The sequence below is a fragment of the Papio anubis genome, chromosome 15 (assembly GCF_008728515.1).
Source record: "Papio anubis isolate 15944 chromosome 15, Panubis1.0, whole genome shotgun sequence".
NCBI classification, from domain to species: domain Eukaryota; kingdom Metazoa; phylum Chordata; class Mammalia; order Primates; family Cercopithecidae; genus Papio; species Papio anubis.
In genome coordinates, this window is record NC_044990.1 from 90,928,520 (window position 1) to 90,948,018 (window position 19,499).

The 19,499-nt window shown below is 56.4% G+C and overlaps 1 protein-coding gene and 1 pseudogene across 17 annotated transcripts in view; both read left to right on the forward strand.

Moving 5' to 3' along the window:
- MCF2L (MCF.2 cell line derived transforming sequence like) overlaps window positions 1-14,230 on the forward strand; it is a 198,337-nt gene extending 184,107 nt beyond the window's left edge. For 9 of the 16 annotated variants that reach the window (XM_031655679.1, XM_009192261.3, XM_009192266.2 and 6 more), the window contains 14 exons: window positions 364-456; window positions 558-650; window positions 1,709-1,834; window positions 2,798-3,019; window positions 3,287-3,379; window positions 3,912-3,990; window positions 4,148-4,214; window positions 5,266-5,384; window positions 5,730-5,822; window positions 6,834-6,908; window positions 10,025-10,146; window positions 12,050-12,162; window positions 12,229-12,332; window positions 12,455-14,230. In XM_031655679.1, coding sequence (XP_031511539.1) covers window positions 364-456; window positions 558-650; window positions 1,709-1,834; window positions 2,798-3,019; window positions 3,287-3,379; window positions 3,912-3,990; window positions 4,148-4,214; window positions 5,266-5,384; window positions 5,730-5,822; window positions 6,834-6,908; window positions 10,025-10,146; window positions 12,050-12,162; window positions 12,229-12,332; window positions 12,455-12,540 — 1,485 coding nt within the window. In that variant the 3' untranslated portion in view covers window positions 12,541-14,230. Of the gene's footprint in view, window positions 1-363; window positions 457-557; window positions 651-1,708; window positions 1,835-2,797; window positions 3,020-3,286; window positions 3,380-3,911; window positions 3,991-4,147; window positions 4,215-5,265; window positions 5,385-5,729; window positions 5,823-6,833; window positions 6,909-10,024; window positions 10,147-12,049; window positions 12,167-12,228; window positions 12,333-12,454 lie in introns of those variants that run through there. The other 7 variants (XM_031655680.1, XM_031655682.1, XM_031655681.1 and 4 more) reach the window with 5 other exon arrangements.
- On the forward strand, window positions 8,045-9,926 carry LOC116270515 (annotated as a pseudogene). Its single transcript, XR_004178586.1, has one exon. The product of XR_004178586.1 is annotated as an uncharacterized LOC116270515 (transcript).
- Window positions 14,231-19,499: the final 5,269 nt, after the last annotated feature.

Sequence of the window (19,499 nt, forward strand, 5' to 3'; positions counted from 1 at the left end):
CCATCTGTGCTCTAGAGGCACCCGGGAGCACTTACACTTCACAGTGGGGCTAGGGTCTGTGTTTTGCTGAATAACAGGTAATTTATAAAACTGCCAGAGAAAATGCTAGAAGTTCTGTTATATAAACAAATCAACAAACCACACCATAAACAGCCTTCTAAGAATGGCTGCGGTGGAACCCCGTCTCCACTCCACGCCTGTGCTCTGGGAAGTCAGCGGGGACAGGGAGCCCCATGAATGGAGGGCAGGCCCCCCAGCGGAGCCTGGGAGCCAGTGCCGGCCCTCGGAAGCTGTGAGGCAAGCAGCAGTGCCTCACAGGGGTGGGAAGACGCTGTGTGATGTGGTGCCTGTCCCTTGGTGCAGATGGAGGATTTCCAGATCTACGAGAAGTACTGTCAGAACAAGCCCCGCTCCGAGAGCCTGTGGAGACAGTGCTCCGACTGCCCGTTCTTCCAGGTTTGTCCCCAGACCTTCCTTCAGAACGTTACCCCCTTTCCTAGCCGACTCCTGCGGAATAATAAAAGTTGTGCAAACCAAAGGCTCTGGCTTGGTTCCAGGAATGCCAGAGGAAGCTAGACCACAAGCTGAGCCTGGACTCCTACCTGCTGAAGCCGGTGCAGAGAATCACCAAGTACCAGCTGCTGCTCAAGGTGGGCTCCGCGGCAACCGTGGCCCGGCCTCCCCAGGCACCCACTGGCCAGGTCTCTGTGCCACCCTGGGGCCCCGTCCCCATCGCGTCCTGCCCCTCCCAGGCCAAGGGCACCTCCTCCAAGCCTGTGCTGAGGCTGGGATGCCTTTCGAGGTCCTACTGTGTGCCACTGTTAGGGGTGCTGAGGACGCAGGTGAGCAGACGAGTCCCCATCCCCGTGGGTTTCCACACAGCCCGGCCCGCACGGGATTCTGTGTGATGTGCTGACCTGTCCCTCCAGGGTGGAACTGTGCCTGAATTATCTGGCACACAGCAGGGATGTGGGGCGGCCTAGGCTGGGGATTCCAGCTGAGTGTGCTACGTGGGCGCCTCTAACCTTCAGGCAGGGAACTGCAGCTCCGTGCCTTTGGCCAGGGTTAGGGTGGCGAGAGGAAACTCCCCGGGGAGCAGGTGCGAGGGGTTTGTACCTGGGCATCAGGGTGGCAGGAGGGAGCTCCCCGGGAGCAGGTGCGAGGGGTTTGCACCTGGGCATCAGGGTGGCAGGAGGGAGCTCCCCGGGAGCAGGTGCGAGGGGTTTGCACCTGGGCATCAGGCTGGCAGGAGGGAGCTCCCCGGGAGCAGGTGCGAGGGGTTTGCACCTGGGCATCAGGCTGGCAGGAGGGAGCTCCCCGGGAGCAGGTGCGAGGGGTTTGCACCTGGGCATCAGGCTGGCAGGAGGGAGCTCCCCGGGAGCAGGTGCGAGGGGTTTGCACCTGGGCATCAGGGTGGCAGGAGGGAGCTCCCCGGGAGCAGGTGTGAGGGGTTTGCACCTGGGCATCAGGGTGGCAGGAGGGAGCTCCCCGGGGAGCAAGTGCCAAGGGTCTGCACCTGGCAGGGGCTCTGCCCCCTCTGCAGCACCACTCAGTCTGTCCTGGCTGCAGGAGGGCGGGCAGAGCAGCTCCCTACAGACCAGGGGAGGGTGAGCAGCATCCCTGCCTCATGCCAAGCTCCTGAGGGGTCTGTTCTGGGGGAGCCAGAGCTCTGCGTGTCCTGACGGTTGCTTCACCCCGTGCACCTCAGGAAATGCTGAAATACAGCAAGAACTGCGAGGGGGCTGAGGACCTGCAGGAGGCACTGAGCTCCATCCTGGGCATCCTGAAGGCCGTGAATGACTCCATGCACCTCATTGCCATCACCGGCTATGACGTAAGGCGCTCAGGGGCCCAGCCTTCCCCACCACCTCCGCGGAATGTGCCAGGCCAGCAACGTGGCGGCCTCCCTGCACACTCCCCACGCTTTGGTGTGAACGTGCAGGTTCTGAGCAGGAGGTCTGGGGTGGTCCCTAGATAAGCCCGCTCCCAGACCCTGTAGCCGGGTCCACAGACCCCCCTGGGCTCTCTGGGGCGTGGAGAAAATCAGGAAGCGTCCCCTGCTTGGAGGGCACACATCTCCAGCAGGAAAGCAGCTCAGCCCTCCCTCCTTGTCTTCTCCTGGGGAGGAGGCGTGGCTCGGAGCAGACGTGACGTCTGTTTCCTGGGCTGCGATTTGCAGGCTGGTGACTTAGAGCAAGTAGCCCCCGAAGGCAGATGTCACTTTCCCCACAGAGCCCCACGTCAGGTCAGCTTGTTCATCTTTTGCCCTCCTCTTTATGTCCCCCCAGCCTCATTCTCAGGGTTTGTTTGTTTTAGGTAACAGAGTTTATTAATTGCAGCAGTTTTTGGTTTGTGAGATAACTGAATGTAAATCAGAGGCCCTGAGGCTTCCCCTAGTGTTGACATCCAGCATGGGTGCCACACCGGCCACACGTGGTGAACCGGCACCGATGCTGATTAGTGACTGAGGGCTGTTCCCCTCAGAGCTCACTCTGGGTGCTGCGCGTTCTGCGGTCTGGACAGGCGTGTGGCGTCCTGCACCCAGTGCTAGAGCATCACACAGAGCAGCTTCACTGTCCTAGAAGCCCACGTGCCCCACCGGTCCCTCCCTCCTCCCCCAGCCCCTGGCACCCGCTGACCCATCACGGTCTCCATGAGCTGGCCTTTCCCGGGACGCTCTGCAGTGGGAATCCCACTGTGGGTGGGCTTTGCAAAATGGCTGCTTTCACTTGGTGATATGCTCCCGTGACCCCACGCCCATCCCGTTCCTAACACACCCCTGCTGTCGCACATTTAGGGGAATCTCGGCGACCTGGGCAAGCTGCTGATGCAGGGCTCGTTCAGCGTCTGGACCGACCACAAGAGGGGCCACACCAAGGTGAAGGAGCTGGCCAGGTTCAAGCCCATGCAGCGGCACCTGTTCCTGCACGAGAAGGCGGTGCTCTTCTGTAAGAAGCGGGAGGAGAACGGGGAGGGGTACGAGAAAGCCCCCTCCTACAGCTACAAGCAGTCCTTAAACGTAAGTGAGGCCGGGTCCACAGCAGCAGCTCCTGGCCACAGACCCCGATGGGGGGAAATCTGTAACTGGGTCCCTGTTGCCACAGACCGTGAGGCGGCCACGCTGACACCCAGCTCTCATCCTTAGGTATGGGGGTGGGGGATTCTGCCATTCTTAGCCCCCATCCCCAAAGTATTTCCATTGTTTCGTGCCTGCACCAACACCTTTTTAAAACAAGGCGGTGGGTCCGCTGTGGGCGCGAACCCCGTCTCCGCTCTCTGCTGGCAGATGGCTGCCGTTGGCATTACGGAGAACGTGAAGGGAGATGCTAAGAAGTTCGAGATCTGGTACAACGCGCGTGAGGAGGTCTACATCGTCCAGGTGGGCCACCCACCCTGCCCCTGGCCTCTTCCACATTGTCACGAACCGTTTCTCACGGGAACCAGTGCTAGAATCTGCCGTGAAGTTGCATCGAGGCCAGGAGCAGCCGCTGTGCGCTTCAGGGTCCTGCCCTGGCCTGTGTTCACCCTGAGCTGGACCCAGGATGAAATTCGGGGAAAATCACACATCAGAGGGGGTGCTGCGAGGAAATGGGCTCGTCCTCCCCAGGGGAGCTCGTGCGTCCCTGGACAGCGCAAGTGTGCGGACACGTCCAGCACACAGGGCCGATTCTCACGGTGGAGAGGGTGCTGTGCCCTGAGTGCCAGACACAGCTCTTCAGTCAGTCCCGTGCGTGGGGCGCAGAGGGTCCCTCAGCCCGGGGCCAGCCCGCGGCGCTTCCCTCCTCTCCCGTCACACGCAGCCATCTGACCTTTGACTCCTAAGATGATCCTTGGATGTTCTGAGAGTGAAACCAAAGTGTTTCCTCGGGGGCCTGAGTACTCACCTCCTGGCGTTTCTTTTGGGGAAACAGGCACCAACTCCTGAGATTAAGGCCGCGTGGGTGAATGAAATTCGGAAAGTGCTGACCAGCCAGCTGCAGGCTTGTCGAGGTGAGGCTGTCTTCAAGCCATCATTTTCCTGTAGCTTCCTCTCCAGGTGCATTTTTACATGTGTTCAAAGCAACCGCACAGTCCCCGTGTGTGCAAGGCGCCTTGGCGCTGAAGTAAAGACGCTCATTCATGTGGTTTGTCTGCTCCCTCCTCGCAGAAGCCAGCCAGCACCGGGCACTGGAGCAGTCGCAGAGCCTGCCCCTGCCGGCCCCGACCAGCACCAGGTGAGGACAGACACGGCGCCGCAGGCCTGCGTTTATGGAGCACTCTGAGTGGGGGATTTGCACGCCAGGGTCCTCGGCCTCTGTCAGTGGGACCCCATGATTACTGGGGTTTCCTTGAGGCCCCTGGTGTTGATGTGCTCATGGGTGAGTCCCAGAGGGTGCACTTCCCAAACGTGTGCCTCCGGCAATGCCCGCTGCTCTCCAGCTCTTCCCGGGCTGGGCTGTTCCACGGCACGGCAGTGTCCAGATCACGGCCACGCCCCCGCATTCCTGATCCTGAGACACTGGGTGCCCAGTGGGGACCCGGCGCTGATGGCCCAGCACGTGTGTGGGCACAGTTCAGACTCCAACCCTGACTGTGGCTTCGTCGTGTCTCTTCTGCCCTTGTTTTTTCTTTATTTTATTCATCACTTATTTTTTTCACTTGATCCTGTTTCTTATATAAGCTTCCTTTAATCATTGATGAAACAGGACACAGACACGGCCTAAAAAATAATCCGTAGAACAGTAGTTTTCAAAAAGAAGCACCCCCTGCCAACCCCTGCCCCCGCCGAGAAAACAAACCTCCTACTTTGGAGCGAGTAGGGTGGGCGCCTGCTCTCCTCCAGCCCGTCCGGGTTCCCGGGCGCGGTGGCTCAAGCCTGTAATCCCAGCACTTTGGGAGGCCGAGGCGGGCGGATCACGAGGTCAGGAGATTGAGACCATCCTGGCTAACACGGTGAAACCCCGTCTCTACTAAAAAGTATAAAAAACTAGCCGGGCGAGGTGGCGGGCGCCTGTAGTCCCAGCTACTCGGGAGGCTGAGGCAGGAGAATGGCGGGAACCCGGGAGGCGGAGCTTGCAGTGAGCTGAGATCCGGCCACTGCACTCCAGCCTGGGCGACAGAGCGAGACTCCGTCTCAAAAAATAAAACAGAAACACGTGCAGGAGATGCTGCTTTAGGATCAGGCTGGGAGCTCAGAGATAGCTGAATGCCTCAGGTCCTCAGCGCATTTTGAAAAACTAACCAGACAACACACTGTTTCTTTTTTGATTTGTCTGATGTCATCAGTCCCTCGAGAGGAAACTCAAGGAACCTCAAAAAGCTGGAAGAAAGGAAAACGGACCCCCTGAGCCTGGAGGGATATGTCAGCTCAGCACCACTGCCAAAGCCCCCCGAAAAGGGCAAAGGTGGGTGTGTGCAGGGACCAGGCCTCACATGGAGGCCTCGCACGGAGCTGCTCACGGAGTGCTCACTGTGTCCAAGAAACACGCGCTTCCTGCAGCGTGAAGAAGGTTTGCAGAGTGTTCAGGGCCCCTTGCTCCCCCCTTAACAGAGCCCTAGGACCTCACAGAAGAGCCCCTCCCTCTCCGTTGCTCTGCACCCCTGTGTCAGCAAGGTCAGCCCCAGAAACAGCCCCGGCCCAGACCCAGCGTGCAACCCGGAGCCGCCCTGGGCCCTCCCCGCAGCAGCTGGACCCGCCTCCACGCCGGGTTGCGATGCCCTCTGCATAGTTTCTTTCTCTTCCTTCATAGATGACACGGTCACTAGCTCTGCCTCAGAAAGCTCTGCGCTTTCCAGAAAGCGCTTTACCCTGCAGGGCTTTGCTAACCTCAAAGGTCAGAAAGGTAAAAGTAGCACCTGCCCGAAACCCACCCTCACTGTGGTGGCATCTGTCATGCATCGTGTGTGACCATTCGTGCCTCCTTCATCACAAGGGCGGCCACGCAAAAGCGTTTCTTTCCACCCAATCACGTATTCACTGACGCTGTGTCTCACACACAGACACCCAGAGTTATCCTTTAGGGATGGCTTTCCTTTGGAAAAATGAAGGCGAGCTTTTCAAATGGAGGCTCGCTCAGAAACGGGAGCTGTACTTGGCTTTCCAGGCTCCCCTCCTTCCTCTCCCTGCACCCCAACCCCCGCCTTCTCCCGCCTTCTCAGGTGAGTTCCCTGCAAGGTGCTGACCTTTCCAGCTGCGTGGCTCTGCTCTGCCCAGTGACAGAGGCCGCTCAGCCATCTTCTGGGGCATCCGCTTGTGAACAGGGCTGACGGGACCCTTGAGACAGAGACGTCTAACGCCCTGCTCACCTGCGAGAGCTCCGTGCTGGGAAATACATGGCGGGGGAATGGGCCCAGGAGGCCCAGGAGGCCCTGGAAGCCGGCCCTGCGTGCAGGCAGCTCTTCTGGGTGGACAAGGGCTCTTTCCAGAGAATTAGGAGTGTTTTCCAATTTATAAAAATGCTTTTAAGTTGGCCTGAAACTTGAAACAAACAAATGAACAACAGATTCTGGTGCTGCAAACTCTGCTAGCGCAGAACTAAGAAAACATCCCTAGAGACGGCCCCGGAAAGGACGCCTCTGAGTGCCGCAGCCCCCACTCCCACGCCCCTCCCGGCCCCTCCTTCACCGTGCGGCCCCTCGGCTCCCTGCATTTTGCTCACAGAAGCTCCTTTCTCATCAGTGGAAAGGGGCCACAACGTGGGTGTCCCTTCCCGGCACAAGCGTGGGTCAGCCTCCTCGCCGCCTCCCTCCATCCCTCACGCTCTCTCTCTGGTTGTATTTCTGCCTCCTCCTCCTCTCTGCCGTTCCTCACTCTCTCTCTCCGGTTGTATTTCTGCCTCCTCCTCCTCTTGCAGCTTCTCCTACCAGTCCTGACAAAAAAGCCAAGCGGCACGAAGTAAAGAGCGACCCGACTCCTTTTGGTTTGCGAGGTAGAGTGGCACCCTCGGGCACGGCACGGCACCCGCTCTGCGTCGGCAGGAAGCGCGGCCCAGCTGCTGTTGGGTGGCCGTGAAGGCCACCTAAGGGGGAAGCTCGTGTGGGTCTCTGTGCTCCAGAGGCAGACACGTGGTTGTGTTCAGTGTGTGATGCTCTGGCGACGGGTCCTTGAGGACAGCACGCCTCTCAGCCGACTCCTCACAGCAGGTCTGTCCGGAGCCTGTGGGAGTGCCCACCCCGTCAGTGGCTGCCGGCCACGGCTGCTGCGCTGGTCACCCAGCCGTGCTGGTGGAGCTGGGTGGGGTCTCACTGCCCAGTGGCTGCTGTCGGCTACAGAGCACCCCGTTCCCCGCCCTTCCCTGCGGCACAGTTTGCCCCGACACTTCCTGCTGGGAACACAGAGCAACTGGCGGCCGACCCAGACCCTCCTTTCCTGGGGTTGGCAAGGCCGAGCTCCCTGTGGAACCTGACCTCTCTTTGTTTCCTGCTTCCCTTACATTCTGAGGGTGAAAACTGCCCTGAGAAGTCCAGAGACCTCCCCCGACTCGTTGAGGACCCTCAAGTGCAGGGAGGGGGCCTCATGTTTGCAGTCTTCTTGAGTTTTCAAATAATTTGCAAAGGTTCCCAGGGGTGTAAGCAGAACCAGCCTCCCCATCCTGCCTGCCTGCAGAGCCTCCTCACGTGGCACTGCCAGCCCCACGGAGCCAGGCGGAAGCTGTGGCCACCCTGGGCGTGAGTTCAGAGGCAGGGAGCTGGCCCGGCGTTCCTGACCGTCTTGCCTGCAAGTGGGTGGACGCCCGGCTCGCTGCTTCGAGGCCCCAGGAGGCCCCAGGAGCTTGGGAGAAGGGAGCCATTTCCCCATTGACAGTCTCCCGGGAGAGGCTACTCTTGTCTGTTAAGCCTTCTTCACTTGTGACCTGCAGCCGGCAGAGCCGGTCCCTGGTGGAGAAGGTGGGCCGGGCTGGCCCTGTGGGCCAAACGCCGCTTCTGCTGTACTTTGGCCAAGCTCAGCCTCCACTTCCGTCTCCTCGTCCGTGAATGAGACAGTGCAGCCTGGCAGGGTCTCTAGGAAGCCAGTGTGGTGTTGAAGCCGGGCCACTGCCCATGGGTCATTCTGCCGTAGTCGGTGGCAGTGAGCCCAGGTGATCCTGGGTGGCCTGGGGCGCTGCCCAGCGCCCGCTCCCCGAGCCCTGCAGGTGGTGACTCCATCGAGCAAAGGCCGATGGCTGTTGTACAGAAAACAGAGGGTACCGTCCTGGCCATCACCCAGCCTCCTGCCTTCACACAGAATTCCCCATCTCCTGGGGCAGTGCCACTGGTCTGGCCTGTGGCTTCCCGCTCCCAAGCGCTGCCGTTGCCATCACGGTCAGACCTCTCTGTTTCGCTGCTGGCCTCCCCCGCGCCCTATTCCAACACGGCCCGCAGAGAGGCTCTGGGGAGCACTAAGCGCCCACAGCCAGGGCAGCTCAAGAATCCCTTTGTGTGTCTGGTGGCACCAGGGCAGAGCCGCTTGGGTGTCACCCTGCACAGGCTGGCCTCGCTGCCCCGTGGAGAGGTTCGTGTGTGAGGTCCTACCCGGGCCACGCTGGCTCCTCTGCACACACAGCAGCCACCCTTTTTTTGTTCCGACTGTCCTCAATCAGATTTTTGGTTCTATCTGGCCAGAGGCCCCAGGTGTGGTCCCTCAGAGTGACTGGGGGCCTGGATGGGGAGGGCAGGCTGGCAACCAGACCCCACAGGCCAGTCCCTGCTGCTGTAGAGGAGGCAGCTGGGCCCCCATCCTGTGCTATGTCTCAGCCTCCCTTGCTGGGGGCAGCTGCAGGTACACTCAGGAGGCCACGCCGCAGGTCCGCAAACGGAAAATCACAGTCCTCAATTCTCACACAGATGCAGGCCTCCTGGTGTGCTGCCTGGAAGGCTCAGCTACTTCCAGCTGTGACCCCAAGAAGGCAGAGCACTCGGGTGGAGTGGAGGGAGCGGCTCCATGCTCTGCTGGCTGACGGTGGTGCCCAGGCCCAGCTCCCTTCCCTACACAGACAGCAGAGGCCCGCTTAGCACCGGCTTTTCCTTGCCAGTGCAGACACTGTCAGCCATTGGAACTGGCCTGCAAGACAGCTTGCCATGGCCGCTTTGCAGGCACAGGGCACACGGGCATTCACGCTTGCAGCTCCTCTGTCCTTCCCATGCCCCGCACCCTCCATCGCAAGGAAACATTTGCTTCCAGTGGCACCAAATAGGATTTGGAACCAGTTTGTGCCCAAACTCAAATCCCATTAGCATCTGCTTTTTTCCCTGGAGGGCGTGTGTCCTGCCTTGGTGCATTTGGCACCAGGTGGGATGCACTGGGCCTGCTGCCCAGTTGCTGCCTTTGCATGTTTATTCAGCCGCGAGGGCGTCTCCCATCTCCCCCACATGGGAAAGGCAGGTGCCGTCCTCTGGGCCCCTGGCAGGAGGAACATTGTGGGCGGTGGGGGACATGTGTGGTCCCAAGTCTGGAAGAAACTCCTTCCTCTTCTCCCGCTTGGAGCTGCGTGGCCAGTGGGAGCCCATCTCCGCCATAGCACCTGCGTGGCATCAGCCTTCTGGTTTGGTGCCGCTGTGCCAGGGGCTACTCTCTTGCCAGTGGGGACCATAGCCCTCGGTATCCCATAGATCAAGGGCGTTGGGCCCTCTCAGTGAGCCTCAGTTGTTGCTTTTAGACACTGCTTCCCGGTTCGGTCTGCTAGGTGTTGAACATGACCGTGGCACTCACTGGAAACACCTGCCCTGGGGGGGCATCTGCGGCAGGCAGGCCGCTTCCCTCCTGGCTGAGGGGCACTGCCCTGCCTGACAAGGGCGTGGCTTCCCCAGGGCCTGGGGATTGAGGTCTCCCACAGGGTAGCCCAGCAACTGGAAGCAGATGCTCTGAAACCCTGAAACGTGCCAGGCATTCTGGAAGTCTGTAGGGGTGTCCTGCTCAGCTCTTTATGAACCCGGGAAGATGACGGGCTGTGTTGGGGCCCACGGTGCACATCTCAGGGGGTCTGTGGGACTTAGGTGACCCCACCTCAGATGGATGCAGACAGCAGCTCATCACCAGGGGGTCCCTCACGAGTTCTGTCTCTCTCAGGTTGGAGCAAAACTTCCCACTCACTGGAGGCACCTGAGGACGACGGGGGCTGGTCAAGTGCAGAAGAGCAGGTTAACTCGTCCGACGCCGAGGAGGACGGCGGGCTGGGCCTCAAGAAGCTGGTAACCGAGGCCTCCCTGCGGGCACTTGGGATGGGGGCTGCCCTCCCGGGATTGGGGTGCTTCTGGCAGGTCCCCCCAGGCCTGGGTCTTGTGGCGTAGCCCCAGCTCCTCCTAACCCTGGAAGGTCCCCCGGGGCCTGGGTCTTAGGGGCAGCCTCAGCTCCTCCTAACCCTGGAAGGTCCCCCGGGGCCTGGGTCTGTCTTAGGGGCAGCCTCAGCTCCTCCTAACCCTGGAAGGTCCCCGGGGCCTGGGTCTTAGGAACACAGCCCTCAGCTCCTCCTAACCCTGGAAGGTCCCCCGGGGCCTGGGTCTTAGGGGCAGCCCCAGCTCCTCCTAACCCTGGAAGGTCCCCCGGGGCCTGGGTCTTAGGGGCAGCGTCAGCTCCTCCACCGACTCTGGAAGAGGTCCCTCTGGAGGGCCTGGGTCTTGAGGCAGCCCAGCTCCTCCCTAACCCTGGAAGGTCCCCAGGCAGCCTGGGTCTTGTGGCGTAGCCCCAGCTCCTCCTAACCCTGGAAGGTCCCCCGGGGCCTGGGTCTTAGGACACAGCCCCAGCTCCTCCTAGCTCCTCTATCTCAGTGGCACTTTGTGTTTCTGGGTTAATTTCCAGGTGCCCACCCAGCCTCCTGTGGAGCCCACTCATGGGTACACCTTCCTCAGAGGAGACAGTCCCCACCGCACTACCCACCGCACTACCCTTTATGTCATAGAACGCTGAGCCTTCCTAACTATACGCACAACTCTCTCTCATTTCGTAAGAAAATGGAACTGCTAAGCATTTGAAACAACATTCATTGTTAATGTCAGAAGCAAGAAAAAGCTGCCATGTGTTAATCATTCCAGTGAGGGTTACACCAAGAAGTGTCTGTTGCACCTTCTGTGCTGTGCCTGGTCCACGCACCAAGGCTGGAGGTGCAAAGGGGACAGGTCCCGGAGGCTCTGGAAGGGCAGAGAAGCCAGGCATGGAAGGGTAGGGAGGGCCCTCAGGGTCGCCAGCCTCTCCCACAGAGACGGCACAAAGGAAGGCCTGGGTGTGAGAATGGATGTGGGGGACACAGAGGCGGAGGCCACATGGCAGGAGGGGAAGCAGGCTGGTGGACCAGGGTGCACGGGGCCTGGAGAGAGATTTGGATCTCATTCTTTGGATGATCCTGGAGTGTGGGGAGTGATCCTGGCTACTCTGGGCACCACAGGGGCAGGAGCCAGTACAGGCCACTGGGTGAGGGCAGGCAGCCCAGTCACCGTCCTCCTGCTCCAGGCCCTGCAGCCGGCAGCAGCCCTCCTCAGCCCACTGCACACAGCACCAGGAGGCTGTGAATCTCCCCACTCTGTAGGAACAGCTGCCGCTTTGCGGTTCCCCATTCCCCAGGGGAACGTGTCCCATGACATCTGTGCAGCCTCCGCTGTGTGCCAGGCACAGTTCTAGGCCCTGGAGACAAAGCAGAAACAGCACAGACAGGAACCTCCGCTCTCACAGCAAGGAGAAAAGAGGAGTGAGGCTTGGGGAGGTTGGGCAGGACAGCTGTGGGGGGAGACGGAGGGCAGAGGAGGGGCGAGTCGGGGAGTGCCAAGGAAGGCCTCAGCAAAGCAGCATGGAAATAAGACCCGAAGGCAGGGAAGTGCCCTCCGGGAGGCGGGTATGGAGGTGCAGAGGCCCTGGGGTCGGGAGCTCCGTGTGGAGACCAGTGTGAGGCTGGGGCAGCTGGGCCCAAGGACAGATTCACAGACGCTTTCCATCCCCTCTGACGTGGTCATGACCTGCGGCGTAGCCGCCTCCTGAGGCTGGAGCCCTTCCCCTGAGCCGGCCATGGCCAGGAGCTCCCACGGGGCAGGGCACTAAGGACCAGTTCTCCGCCTGGCTGCTGTGGGGCTGATGCTGCCTGTGCCCCTGCCCATCTCCCACCAGGTTCCCGGGAAATACACGGTCGTGGCGGACCACGAGAAGGGAGGCCCTGACGCGCTGGTCGTGAGGAGCGGGGACGTGGTGGAGCTGGTGCAGCAGGGCGACGAGGGCCTTTGGTAAGACCCCGTGCTCACCCCCGGACTGCCCCGCACGCGGCCGCTGCTGACCCTCGCCCTTTGCAGGTACGTCAGGGACCCGACCACTGGCAAGGAGGGCTGGGTGCCGGCCAGCAGCCTGTCCGTCCAGCTCGGCCCGTCCGGCTCGGCCCAGTGCCTGAGCAGCTCAGGTAAGGCCCACGTGCCCCGAGCCCACCCGTGACGCTGCCGAGGGCCCCTGTGCGAGGAAGCTGCTCCGCATGTGCCCCGGAGAGCAGACGCCGAAGCCTGTCCCCGCCTCATCTCCCCGCAGAGTCGAGCCCGGGGTCGGCCGTGCTGAGCAACTCGTCCAGCTGCAGCGAGGGCGGCCAGGCCCCCTTCTCCGACCTGCAGGGGTAGCGCCGCGCAGTGTGGGCGCAGGAGACCCGCGCGCTGGCTGGGGCTGCCACTGCGAGGGCTGGCGCGGCGTGGGGAGGGCGCAGTGCCCCCGGACGTCCCGCGGAAGGGGCACCTCACCGCCCCGACCCAGAGCGCCTGGCCGTGCGGGCTGCAGAGGACCCCTCCGGGGCAGAGGCTGGTTCCACGGAAGACCCCGGACCCCTGGGACTTCCTCGGAGACTCCAGAGCCCACAGAGGACGGGCCGCAGGGAACAGCCCCGGGCAGGAGGCAGGGCAGCATCTCCTGGCTCCACCCGCTGCTTCTGCCTCCGGACGGTGCTTCCAGGGGACGGGCAGACCACGGTGGAGCGGCTTCGGCAGAAGTGGATGATTGACAATGGCCTGAGGAGAGCGGGGTGTGGGAACTCTTTATCTTTTACAAGTTTTAGGATTTTTTTTTAAGCAGGGATCAATCCCGTGGCCATTTTTTGTGGTACTTTGGCCTCAATTCTTTACCAGGAATCACTGTGTTTACATGAAATGACAATTTGATACTGTATTTGATAGAAAACTATTTTTTGTTACCGGGGTTTACATAGAAGCACGCTGTTTATACCATTAAATGACTTTGGGGGACTCTCCCATGGGAACGGATGCCACTCCCTGAAGCTCCCTGGTCACAGGTGGGTGAAAACGTGTCCCTGGGTGACATCAGGTGGTGTCTGCACCACCAAAAGCGGTTAGAAGCCAAGGAGATTCCTTTACCTACCTAGGGTTCATTTTCAAAAGAAAATTTAAACTATAATTTAAACAATTAACCTTCTTTTCTACAAAAAAAAAAAATGCAGGGACTTGATTTTTTTAAAGAGCTTCACCGAATTAGGATATTTTTATTGCTTTTAAAGAAAATACGAAGATGCAGTTTCCGCAGGGTGTCGCGTGGACCAGTGCTGCTGACCGTAGCTCAGAGAGCCCTGCCCCTGCCTCACTGCACGGCAGCCTCCTTGGAGGCCACACCTCCACTCCCCTCGCCACGCACCCCCTGCCTCCCACCCAGGTCCACCTGCCACCTGGTGACCCCCTTGAGTACAGAAGTGTAAGTGGGGAGAGTATTTTATTCAAGTCACAGCAGAACTGGAAAGAAAACCTCTCCTGCTTTACCCTTCTTGTGTTTCAGAAACAGATTCTGTTCTTTTAAAGCCTTTTCGGTGTCTAGTCTGCAGATGTTTTTGTATGTGTGCACCTCTGACCATGTGTGTACGTGTGTGTCTTGCTGGAGAGGACGTATTCGCTGTCCCCGTGCTGCTGGACGTGCTGCCTCACAGCCTCACGGGTCCCAGCCCCAGCCCAGTGGAGGCGGGCGTGGCTGCATTCCCCTCACGCTTCCCCCTCCGAGTGGCTTGCAGCTGTCACTGGCCAGACCTCCAGGGTCAAACAGGAAGCGTGCAGAGACTCAGTAGCTTTTCCTCTGATGTGTAAGTTATTTGGAACGTGCTGTGTCCTGCGATGTCCCTGACATATTGTGCAGGCGCGGTGCCTCCGTCTCATCGCGCAGCTGCGCGCCCTTGTGTGACCCTCCCCATAAAGGCACTTTACAGCTTCATGTTTCATCCACTGTCACTTTTTTTTAAACTGCTGATGTAAATGGAATTTTAAAAGCAGAGTTCTTTATTGTATGGATGAAGTCTGAATAAATATCAGCAACTCCTGCCATCTGCCTTTGTCTGTCAAGACACAGAACGTCTTAGCGGTCAGGGTTTCCAGGGCTGCGGTGCGCCGTGCTTGCACATGGCAAGTCATTGTTGGGACGGAAAAGAAGCCTGCAGTGAGCAGGGCCCAGGGTGCAGCTCAGGCACCAAGCAACCCCTTTGCTTTCTTCTGTCAGACAGCGATGATGACAAAACAGCAACAAGGTTGTGAGTGTCGGAAACGCAAAGGCAGCAGAGGAAGCGTAGAGGAACCATTACAGAATCACAATGCAGCTGATACGCTCCAGACCAGAAAAGGGAGCATAAAGAGAGGGTATTGATCCAGTAGAAGGAGGGAAGGGTGGAGAAAGGGGACAGCACGGTGAACAGGAAACAACGTATGACGGAAGACACAGCCCAGATGTGTCTGACTCACAACAGACATGATCATCTTACGCTGGCCTCCTGGAAAAGCCTCAGATCAGACGTGGCAAGTCACTGCTTAGAGACCATCAAGCAAAATTATATAAAGATTGAAGATTTAAAATAGAAGACAGAACAGACAAACGCCATAAGAAAGCTGATGTAGCAGTGTCGACATGAAATGGAATTCAGGACAGTTCATAGAGTAAAGGGGGGCTGCGCGGCAATCAGAACTCGTAAGCAACTGACTGTAAAGCTCAAAACATAGCAAAGTTGGCAGTCGGGGTGAGATGTTGACTGTCACGAAAAGTGATGCCTGTTTGTCCCTAAGCAGAGAAATCTGTGTTATTTTCCAGCACACGTGGAGCACAAGCAAAATATTTACAAAACACTGGCAAGATCATGGAAGCAGTGTTTGGCAATTTAAAAGCTTATTTCGGCCGGGCGCGGTGGCTCAAGCCTGTAATCCCAGCACTTTGGGAGGCCGAGACAGGCGGATCACGAGGTCAGGAGATCGAGACCATCCTGGCTAACACGGTGAAACCCCGTCCCTACTAAAAATTACAAAAAACTAGCCGGGCGAGGTGGTGGGCGCCTGTAGTCCCAGCTACTCGGGAGGCTGAGGCAGGAGAATGGCGTGAACCCGGGAGGCGGAGCTTGCAGTGAGCCGAGATCTGGCCACTGCACTCCAGCCTGGGTGACAGAGCGAGACTCCGTCTCAAAAAAAAAAAACAAAGCTTGTTTCTAACTCATGGGATGCGGGGAGTCGGCTCCCTAGAACTGGACCGAGTGCGCAGAACCACGTGAGGAAACAGCCATGGCCAGCTCAGGTCGGCGTCGACAGCTTAGTGGTGTCCGACTTTATACATGACAAAATAAACGACTTAACCATTTAAGCCAAAAAATAAGACCAGCATAACCCAAAGAGAGTATTTAAATATTTCTGTCAATTAGGACAATTGAGAAAAGAGAATAACAAAATCAAAAGTAAAACTCAAACTTTGTACCTGAAAAATACAATAAAACTGACTAATTTATAGAAAACCTAAGACATTCCATATCAAATAAAAATTTTTAAATATGAGCAAGCCGTTATGAACACCTTTCTGCCAATATATTTGAAAACAGAGAAATAGGATTTAATTGTTAGAACTGGGTCAAGAAGAAATAAAATACTTGGGTTGATGAATAACAATTACAGAAATTGCATTGCAGTAAAAAAAAAAAAAAAAAAAAAAAAAAAAACCCCAAACAGATACCAGACCTAGGCGATTTTATAAGCATACAAAAATATTTACAGAAACTATTTTAGGGCCGGGCGCGGTGGCTCAAGCCTGTAATCCCAGCACTTTGGGAGGCCGAGACTGGCAAATCACGAGGTCAGGAGATCGAGACCATCCTGGCTAACACGGTGAAACCCCGTCTCGACTAAAAAAAAAATACAAAAACTTAGCCGGGCGAGGTGGCAGGCGCCTGTAGTCCCAGCTACTCGGGAGGCTGAGGCAGGAGAATGGGGTGAACCTGGGAGGCGGAGCTTGCAGTGAGCTGAGATCCGGCCACTGCACTCCAACCTGGGCGACAGAGCGAGACTCCGTCTCAAAAAAAAAGAAAAAAAAAAAACTATTTAAAAGAATATAACGAGAAAGCAACTCAATAAAGTTATGAATCAAGTTTAACCTTGGTACCCAAACCTGACAAAGATTAAGAAAAAATCAGCTGGGCCAGGTGGCTCACACGTATACTTCCAGCACTTTGGGAGGCCAAGGTGGGAGAATTGTCTGAGACCAGGAGTTTGAGACCAGCCTGGGCAACATTGCAAGACCCCATCTCTACATGAATTTAAAAATTAACCAGGCATGGTGGCGCACACCTGTAGTCCTAGCGACTTGGAAGCTGAGACCTTACAAGTGAGCCCAGGAGTCCAAGGCTGCAGTGCAGTGAGCTATGATGATCACACCACTGCACTCCAGGCTGGGCAACAGAGCAAGACCCTGTCTCTCAAAATCAACCAAACAAAAAGATAATATAAGAAAATAAAATTGGCCGGGCGCGGTGGCTCAAGCCTGTAATCCCAGCACTTTGGGAGGCCGAGACGGGCGGATCACGAGGTCAGGAGATGGAGACCATCCTGGCTAACACGGTGAAACCCCGTCTCTACTAAAAAATACAAAAAACTAGCCGGGCGCAGTGGCGGGCGCCTGTAGTCCCAACTACTCAGGAGGCTGAGGCAGGAGAATGGCGTGAACCCAAGAGGCAGAGCTTGCAGTGAGCTGAGATCCGGCCACTGCACTCCAGCCTGGGCGGCAGAGCGAGACTCCGTCTCAAAAAAAAAAAAAAAAAAAAAAAGAAAAAAAATTATGAAGATGAATGCAAAAATTCCAAATGAAATATAATTAAATAAAACCCAATTGTATGTTATAAGTAAAAGTAATACATTCTAAGCAAGTAAATTTATCCCAGGAATGCAAGGGGTAGTATGTTAATATGGCTATAATTTGCCGTATTAACAAAGTAAAGGGGAAAATCACCATCTTAACAAATGCAAAACAGTAATTCAGTTTTCATTCAACATGTACTTGTCATGTTAGGCCAACTAGGAGTAGAAGAAAATTTCTTTAACTAAATAAAGTATATCTAACAAAATCTTTACAGCAAATTATTTTTTATTTTTATTTTTTATTAAAAAAAATTTTTTTTTTAGACATAGTCTCACTCTGTTGCCCAGGCTGGAGTATGGTGGCGCGATCTCAGCTCACTGCAAGGTCTGCCTCCCGGATTCACACCATTCTCCTGCCTCAGCCTCCTGAGGAGCTGGGACTACAGGCGCCCGCCACCACGCCCGGCTAATTTTTTATATTTTTGGTAGAGATGGGGTTTCACTGCATTAGCCAGGATGGTCTTGATCTCCTGACCTCATGATCTGCCGCCTCGGCCTCCCAAAGTGCTGGGATTACAGGCGTGAACCACTGCGCCCGGCTGCAGCAAAAATTTTAAGTACTGAAATCCTTTAGAACCATCCCCATTGGCAGCAGAACTGAACAGGGACCCCACTACTCGCCAGTGCGATTTAGCGGCCGTACTAGTGATTACCACAACAAAGAAAAAGGAAACAAGGCCCGTGCGGCGGCTCAGGCCTGTAACTCCAGCATTTTGGGAGGCCGAGGCGGCAGATCATGAGGTCAGGAGATCAAGACCATCCTGGCTAACATGGAAAAGCCCCATCTCTATTAAAATACAAAGTCAGCCGGGCGTGGTGGCGCATGCCTGTAATCCCAGCTACTCAGGCGGCTGAGGCGGGAGAATCGCCTGATCCCAGGAGGCAGGGATTGCCTTGAGCCGAGATCTAGCCACTGCACTCCAGCCTGGGCAACAAGAGTGAAACTCCATCTCAAAAAAAAAAAAAAAAAGGAAACAGGAAACAAGGCATGCTAATTGAAAAATAACTTTTCATATCTAGAAAATCCAGGTGAATTCATAAACTATTGAAACCAAGAAGCCCACAAGATCACCCCACAAAAAGTTATATTCCTAGCAATGACAATACTATTTTAACAGCAACCTAAATGCTAAAATAAATGTAACAAAGGTTTTGGACAAAATCATGAAACATGATAGAAGGTCATAAAAGAAGGCCTAAATGGGAGATTTTTGTGGATGGGACAATTCAGTATCACCAAAGTGTTAACTCTCCCCCAAGTTAATCCGTGTATTTAATCAAAATCCCAACAGAATTCTTTGTGGAGTTAGGAAATTGATTGTAATAAACATAGAAGATAAAGGTCTGAGGATAGCCATGGCGATTCGGGGAGCAGAGGCAGGAGGGGGAGGGCTCACCTACCAAGCGTCTGGATAGATCATAAACCTGCCATCAGTCATGACAAGGGGTCGAGCAGAATTCGGATTCCCAGGCAGGGATGTGTGCAAGGACCTGGCTTGTCCTGGGGCTGGTCAATCTTTGGCACGGAATGGCCTCTTCAGGAACGGGTGTTATTGGGACAGCTGCCTTTCCATGTGGATGATGGCATAAAAGTAGCACCCCCCAAACTTAAGATTAAAACATTAAGATTATTATGAGGAAAGGAAAGGAAATCTTAAATATCATAAGATTATTATGAGGAATATAGAATATTCTTATTGCCTAGGGCAAGGATAGATTTCTTACAAAAGACAAGCTGCACTTTAAGAGATGGACAAAAAGAAAAGATGGACAATCTGATCACATCCCATGGTGAACTTCTCTCCACGCTAAGACCCCAGACAAGGATAAAAAGTAGGACCAAGGTCCAGAGAAGAAAACAAATTCTGCTCAAAATCATAACTGTTCAACGTTGTATACATTCTCTCTCTTCAACTGAAAGTTGTTTAGCATCCTATGGCACTGGAGTGACACCTGGCCGGCCCGAGGGCTCAGCTGCCTCCAGCTGCGGCCCCAAGAAGGCAAAGCACCCGGTGGGGAGGAGGGAGCAGCCCCGGCTCTGATGACTGACAGTGGTGCCCAGGCCCAGCTCCCTTCTCTACACAGACAACAGAGGCCCGCTTAGCACAGGCTTTTCCTTGCCAGTGCAGACACCATCAGCCAGTGGAATTGACCTGCAAGACAGCTTGCCGTGGCCGCTTTGCAGGCACAGGGCACACAGGCATTCGTGCACGCAGCTCCTCTGTCCTCCCATGCCCTGCACCCTCTGTCACAAGGAAACGCTTGCTTCTAGCGGCACCAAATAGATTTGGAACCAGTTTGTGCCCAAGCTCAAATCCCGTCAGCGTCTGCCTGTTTCCCTGGCGTGCATGCGTCCTGCCGAGATGCATCTGGCACCAGGTGGGATGTGCTCACAGGTTCTCAAAATGACAACACATAGCAGTTTCCCTGGA